This window comes from Chrysochloris asiatica, unplaced genomic scaffold, assembly GCF_000296735.1.
Source record: "Chrysochloris asiatica unplaced genomic scaffold, ChrAsi1.0 scaffold00017, whole genome shotgun sequence".
NCBI classification, from domain to species: Eukaryota; Metazoa; Chordata; class Mammalia; order Afrosoricida; family Chrysochloridae; genus Chrysochloris; species Chrysochloris asiatica.
Window position 1 is genome coordinate 3,309,090 of NW_006408535.1, and position 7,822 is coordinate 3,316,911.

At 37.1% G+C, this 7,822-nt stretch overlaps 1 protein-coding gene across 2 annotated transcripts; it reads right to left on the reverse strand.

Moving 5' to 3' along the window:
- Positions 1 to 5,817: 5,817 nt before the first annotated feature.
- Positions 5,818 to 6,144, reverse strand: LOC102828214 (anaphase-promoting complex subunit 16-like). 2 transcript variants are annotated; one of them, XM_006835317.1, is made up of 2 exons: positions 6,004 to 6,144; positions 5,818 to 5,928 (listed from the first exon to the last, which is right to left on the reverse strand). In XM_006835317.1, exons 1-2 carry the CDS (start codon positions 6,142 to 6,144, stop codon positions 5,818 to 5,820), a joined length of 252 nt encoding a protein of 83 aa, XP_006835380.1. The 2 variants fall into 2 exon arrangements, with proteins under 2 accessions (XP_006835380.1, XP_006835379.1); XM_006835316.1 differs by having other exon boundaries at positions 5,818 to 6,144.
- Positions 6,145 to 7,822: the final 1,678 nt, after the last annotated feature.

Sequence of the window (7,822 nt, forward strand, 5' to 3'; positions counted from 1 at the left end):
GTGGTGTTGGAGGAGAATACTGAAAGTGCCATGGACTGCCAAAAGAACCAATAGATCTGTTTTGGAAGAAGTGCAACCAGAGTGCTCCTTGGAGGTCAAGATGGCTAGGCTTCGTCTCTCATACTTTGGACGTATTGTCCGGAGAGAACAGTCGCTGGAGAAGGATGTCATGCTGGGTAAGGTGAAGGGTCAGAGAAAAAGAGGAAAATCCCCAACGAGATGGATCAGACAGGTGGCATCGATTGATGGCGTCAAGTGTGGCGGTGATAATGAGATTGGCCCAGGATCGGACATTGTTTCATTCTACTGTGCATGGGATCGCTATGAGTCGGTTCCAACTCTATGGCACCTGACAACAACAACAACATAGGAAAGATAAATGGCTCAGGACCAGGCTGTGTTTCATTCTATTGTACATAAGGTCACAATGTGTTGGAACCAACTAAACAGCTGCTAGCAACTACAACAACAGGGGATAAAACCCAAAGTACATGTATAACTAACAATAGATTTATAAACTGCCCTCTAAGAAGTTCCTATAAGTAAGGACTTAATAGCTGGTCATGGTGCAAATGGCTCTCTAACTAAAAGGTTGGTGGTTCAAAACAAACTCTGAAGGACATGTCTGGCAATCTGCTTCTGAAAGGTCATAGCCTTGAAAACCATATGTAGCAGTTTTATTCCGTGTTCAAGACACATGAGTTTATCATGAGTAGGAATTAACTGACGGCAACTAGCGTAGTGGTTACGAATTGGGCTGAGAACCGCAAGGTCAGCAGTTCGAAACTACCAGCTGCTCTGCGGGAGAAAGATGAGGTTTTCTGATCCCGTAAAGATTTACAGCCTTGGAAACCCTGTTCAGGGTCACTATGGGTCGAAACCGACTCGACGGCACTTCACAACAACAACAACTAACAATAATAACAAAATGGAAAGGCAGTACAACTTGAGGAGAGGACAGATAAAAATCGTTCACAAACATTCACTTGCCCAAGATCAGTATAGGGAAATTTGTTTGAAAATTGAGTGTTCGATGCAAATATCAACTTGTTTAAGAAGGATGTGTAAAGATTTTCCTAAGTTTTCTCTACATTTATTTTCAATATGTATATTAAATATAATAACTGAATTAAATCAAATAGTTCTAATAAGATCCTCTGATGTAAACTACAGTAATGAAATTAATACTAGGTCCTGGTGTGGCACTATGGGTTAATGAGCTGGACTGCAAAGTCTGTTTGAACCAAAAGGTTGGGTGATGCAAGCAGCAAAGGGCTCAAGTGTAACAGCAATTGTGAAGCTATTGTCAGATAAGGCAGTGTTTAATTCTGTTGTGCATAGGGTCTCTGTGAGTTGGATCCAACTCCAGGGCATCCAACAACAATAATGACATTTATACAACAATTACTATACTCCAAGCACTATTCTAAGGATCTCATTTATATTAATATATTCACTCCTCAAGTCACCAAATGAACTAGAAACTATTATTATCCCCGTTTTGTAAGTGAGAACATTGAAGCAAAGAGGGATTAAATAAATTGCCCAAGGTCCTACATCCTATAATGATCCAGCTGTACAGTAACAAAATTAAAAATCGCAGCCTCATCATGAAGTTTCTCATGCAGAGATCTAGGACAGATTGAGGCAGCTATCTATTGAGCCCTAATGAGCATGGTCAAAATGTCCAATACATAATACAGAAGGGAATTCATATGTTCAAGAATCACTAATCATCAATTTTAAAAGGCTGTAACTGTCAGGATTCATGCATGGTAGTTGTCAGTAAAGGTCAAGACTAGAAGTCACAAGAGTCAGTACCAATTAAAAGAAGACAGAGGAAACAGACAGTTGTCCAAAGCTAGAGGACAACTAGGAAATGTTGCTTAACTGAAAGAGTTTTATAGTTAAAAATCCAGATATTGGGAGTAGGTCAAGAATCAGGAAAAAGGAGTGCTCAAATTCATAAATCAGTCCAACACTGATGAGTTCCACCCCCCAAAACAGCAATGAACAGATTCTAGAAAGGACAGGAGTACTGGTGTGCCACTGTAGGTCAATGCGTTGTACTGCAAAGTCAGTTTGATCTGCAAGGTTGGCGGTTCAAGCTCACCAGCTACTCCTTGGAAACCCTATACAGGGTTGCTATGGGTCAGAACTGATTTGATGGCACTCAACACCAACAACACCAACAACAGAAAGGATAGGAGGTGGAGGAATGAGCACACAGCTCAGTTCTAGAGTTGCACAGTTCATGTGGCGTGTAGTAGTCACTATCTACATGGGCAACTTAAATTTTAATTAATTAAACTTACACAGAACTGAATATTCAATTCATAAATCATACTAGTCACATTCAAGTGTTCAGTATCACATGTGGCTTTTGTGGTTGTTGTTACGTGCTGTCAAGTCGGTTTAGGCCCATAATGACCCTGTATAGGGTTTCCAAGGAGTAGCTGGTAGGTTTGAATCGTGGTTCAAATTGACCTTGCAGTCCAGTGCATTATCCTACAGCGCCACACCATTACTCCTCACATGTGGCTATAGCTACTCTATTAGCACTGCTGTGTACTACACAGTTTAATTAGAAATTCCCCTTGCTGGATATAGGGTGAAACTGTTGTTTAACCTCAAGTTTTAGCAAGAGTTCACATCAATCCTGCTATGTTCAGTACACCCATGAGAAATTAAGAAATGCATAATCAGATGAAAGCAAAACAAACAAAGAAACAAACAAAAAAACAAAGCAGGAAGAGCTTGCACTGCAAATTGAAATCCCATCATCATGCTTTTCTAAACTAGCAGTTCATTATGCTTGGTCTAATTTGATCCTTTCTATCCACATGTTTCTTTTAATTACAGTACTATCCATAGACTAGAAACAATTTAGAAAGTGCAGTAAGAAACAAGAATTTGACCATCAAGGGAGAAGAGCAGAGAGCAGGACCCTACCCAGAAAAGCAGTGATACCTGAGGTGGAGAGATGGAGCAGTTGGGGACTTTAGACACAGAGAGCAGAGGGGCTGTGTGCTGATGACCAGGGGGCAGGCTTGGAGTGTATACTCTTTGGTTGGCTGATGATGCATGGAGGGAAATGTAACCATGGCAATGAAACGATATACGATAGGATGAATGTAAAACTAATATTCTCCCATGTAGACTATCACATAATTCACAATAAAACATTAAAAAAAAAGAAAGAAAGAAAGAAAGAAACAAGAATTTACTCATTCTATAAAAGTCAATCATTTTCAAACAGTCGCTATGACCATACTCTCGTAAAGAAGTATCAGGAGTACACTATAAATGTATTTAGGTCTTTATCAGAGAAATTAATTATTCAAATTGAGGAATCCATTTTTATATGCAGATCTAATTGAACTGGGTCTTGCTCATCCTCCTCTTTACTCCTATGTGGCGCCTCTCATCTCTATTTTCTTACTCTGGGCTGTTAAGTAACAACTAAGCAGCCATTTTGTTGCACCTTCTACCCAATAGAAAGGTTTAAGAGGAACAAGAATTTCCTGCTGGACTTTTGTTTCATGTAGCTGAAAAGTTTCTAAAACCCAAAATTGAAATTTTTAAAGATTGGAATTCTAATTAGAAAAATAATTTTTTTCATAAGTTGAATATTAACTTGAAACACAATAGGAAGAAAATGTAAACAACTATAACATGATCTATTTTGTGATGAACAGATGTAGTCACGACAATTTGAGATATTCATTTCAAATACAGACAGGCGATCACCTTTAACAATTCGTGTGAACCAGTATAAGAATACTTCAAGGAGGGGACTGTAACCATGGCAATGAAATGATATACGATAGAATGAATGTAAAGCTAATTTCTCCCATGTAAACTGTCACATAATTCACAATAAAACATAAAAAAAGAGAATATTTCAAGCATTCGAATCATCAGTTTCCATTTCATAAAAAAAAAAGGAAATAGTCATAGGACTCAGGAAAGGATTTTTAAGATTTTTTTTTTTTTTTTAAATCATGGAACTCTTCCAAATGATCTTTAATGTCTTGTAACCACAATCTCTATTTGGGACTGTGACAAGATCAGAGAACGAGGAAGCACAAATTAAGCACATCACATCAATTTTCTTTCAAAGACACCTAGAGTCAGCCTGATTAAAAATAATTTTAAAACCTGTGGGCTTTGTGATTTCTGGGGTTTCTTAGTTCTTTTCAATTAATGTTATTTCTTACATGATCAAACCAAAATGTTCATTAAATTTGGGGGAGAAATAGAATTTTAAAGAAATCTCCCTACTTAAAATATCCATGACCTAATATCCTATCAAATATATCTAATATTGGCAACAAATATTCCTTGATAATAAAGCAACAACTTCAATTTTATACAGATTCAATAACAATGGTAAATATAACAGATGTGAAAAATAAATTTTAACATGTCTTTGTAATTTGGTTTTATTTCAAATTGGAAATGGACATCATAAAATTGAGAAATGCATTTTCTAATTTAGGTGAATAATTGGTATCACTTCTATACTCTAAAACTGAAGTGGAAAATTTCAAACATCCTTTATTCTCTACTATGTAGATCCCTTCAGCTTTTTCCATTACAGGTTTCTGAAAAAAATTAATTGCAGATTAAAGCTAAAAATTTCAGAGCAGAAGGAAGCAAGAAACTAAGCATAATTCTAGGGTAGAAATCTAAACACTTGGACTGAAAATCCCTCCATGCTATGAGTTATAATTTTTTTGTACTTTGATGTTTATCATTCTTATCTGCATAAAAATATGTCTCACTGCTTAATGATTAACAATGTTAATCAAAGAAATGAAAAAGTGCTGGAAGAAAATGCCCAGGTGGGTTTCTATACCGCACGTAGAATAGATTAGACAATTGTAAATCCGATCCAATTATAATGTGCTATAATTTCTCTAGAAGCTACTTCTTACCCTTTCTTTCTTAGATCCTCACAGAAACTCCTAGTGGAATAGGCTGTTTTCCACTTTGTCTTCTTTAGCCTCTGTCTTAATTTCCCAAGGCTGCCATAACAAAATAAAAATGGGGTGTTTTTAAAGACCTGATTTCATTTTCCCACAGTTCTGAGGACTAGAATTCCAAATCGGAGTTTCAGCTGAACAGATTCATTCTTGGATCTTCAAGAAAATAATTGTTCCATGACATTCTTTATTTTTTTTTTTTTGTTTTTGTTTTTTGCTCTTTCAAAGGATTTATTTGCTACAGAGTTTTTTGAATCTACCAACGAGATGTACTCAGCAATTTTAAGGCTTAAAAAGGGTTTTGCTCACTGCTTCAATATTCAAACTCAATTATTTTTGCCATCATTTGTTATGTTTCGAAGAGGCTAGAAAAAACCTAGGATCTATAGAATTAGATGTCTAAAAATAGAAAAAATGAAAAAAAAAAAAAAAAAGAACATTTCAACATTCTTCATTTGGACAGGTTCTGAGTTGGAGTACACATTCATTTGCAAAAAGAACTATTTTATGTCAGAAATAGTGTATTTTTTGTAACTACAGATTCTGAACTTGTACCTAATGAGTGAGGATTTCCAGGCACTGGATGAGTAACAGAAGAGAAGCCATTCATTTGGTCAACTGGCTTATTTAGAAATATCTCTTAAACTCAAGCCTCCTGAATCCCAATACTTTTTTAAAACAAACAAAAACTTTGCCTGCAAGATGACACATTAAAGCATTTGTTGCTTATATGAATGTGAATAAGCAATTCAGAGGTGCAACTGTGAATCTCTGGAAGGCTAGGGAAGCTGCCACTTTGCACTTGTTGTGCCCCAAAGGCAATGCCACCCTAAGAAGGTGTGAACCCCAGCAGCTGCTGGATGGGTTTAAACGGCCACTCATCCGCCTCCAGCTCTTCTACTAAACCAGCTAGTTTTTCCATCCCAGCAACTTGCTGATCATGTTTCACCTGTTTAAGTGTGGATGCCACCTGATAGCTGAACACCAATTCGCAGAGGAATCTCTCAGAGCCATCTTCTAACATTTCTCCAGCTCCTTTGGGGTAGGTGAACAAGGCTTTCCGTGGTGGGGCAAGGTCTGAGACACTGAAACCAGATCCAGTGACAGAACTTCCATTGACCCCACCAGCTGAGGAGGAGGATGAAGAGGCAGCCATTTCCTCTTTAGGAGAACTCTCACTTTATTAGCTTCTTGCTGTAGGAGTACAGGCAAGAGATTAACCTCTCCTTTTCTCATTTGCCTTATCTCAACGGATTTGGCACTTTCCCCGACAGCCCCGCCCCGAGCCATTCTTTAGTTTTTGATGACTGCTAGAAATTCTTGGAGTCCTGGTGTGGTGCTGTAGGATATGCACTGGACCATAAGGTTGGTTTGAGCTGCAAGGTAGGTGGTTCAACGTCACCAGCCACTCCTTGGAAACCCTATATAGGGTCACTAAAAGTCAGAACCAACTCAAAGGCACTTAAAAATAATAACAAAAGCTGACAAATCTTGGTTTTCCTTTGCTGCTTAGAGATATATCTTCATATAGCATCCTATTCCTGTGTGTGTTGTATTTATTCTGTGTCTGTTTTCCCCTTTTAATAAGAAAGTGCTCAAAAGAAATTAAGTGTAGGACCCACCAAACATAAGTAAGAATTGATAACATACACAGGGAAGGACCTTATTACCTCAAACAAGGTCACATTCACAGGTGCTTGAATGAGAACTTCAAAAAATCTTTTTTGGGGGAGATAATTCAATCCATATCCCCTTTCTACACAAATTTTCTCCATTACAGAAAATCATAGTTAGCCTATCATTGGACTCATACTGGTCACAAGTACCTGTCTACATAAAACAACATTGGAAATCAGACATAACTAGAATTCTCAGAGAAGCTATGCTCACAAAAAATTAGAAAAGCAAGGCAGATTTAAGGATAAGATTTTCAAACTTTCTGTTCTTGGGAGACACGTATCAATACGCAAAACGCATACTTTGAAGAAAACAAGCATTATTTTATAAGTAAAATAAGCAAAACAATTTAGTGTCAAATTATCATGCATGAACCAGCTAAAGGAAAAGTGATGGATCACTGGTACCCGGACATTCTCAGTTACCCTGCAGACAGAACTACTGTCATCACACACAACTTGTCTGTCTTTTCATGTACTGATCATCATTCGCAACCAGTTAAGAAGAAGAATCCAATCCAAAAATAATTTAAAAGACTATCTTACTGTAGGAAAAGTAATCACATTGTATTGAATGTATATTACGTAATTTTTATAAACTTTTTTTTTCTTTATGACACTGGATTAGAGAGAAATTTTCAGACTGTTTTAGCACTAACAGACTCTGATTAAATTAAGAACATTGTGGCACTGTGGGTTAATGCACTGGACTGCAAGGCTGATTTCTACCAAAAGGTTGGTGATTCAAGCTCACCAATCACTCCTTGGAAACCCTATACTGGGTTGCTACGGGTCAGAACTGACTTGACAGCAGTTAACAACAACAACAACAGCAGTAATAAGACAACCAAGAAGGACCTGCCAGTAGGTAAATCTCCAAAACAGGTTATAATCACCAAAACCTGCTTTAAGCAATGTTCTCAATTCTCTGTGAACAGTTACAACTAGGCAAATAGTATACATTTGGCATTTTGTAAATACAATTTATGTATTAGCTATTTTTTGGATCATTGTTAAGCTAAAGATATAATATCACTCATGAAATTTGGCAACTGTATGAGAGAGATTTTAATTCCATGTCTCACCTACATATGATTTGCAAACACTTGTAAGGAGACCTTAAATTTGTAGTTATACTTCTGGGAATGATGGAAGGTG

Coding starts and splice junctions, on each gene's coding strand:
- LOC102828214 (XM_006835316.1), bottom strand. CDS start 6,144: ATGGCTGCCTCTTCATCCTCCTCCTCAGCTGGTGGGGTCAATGGAAGT.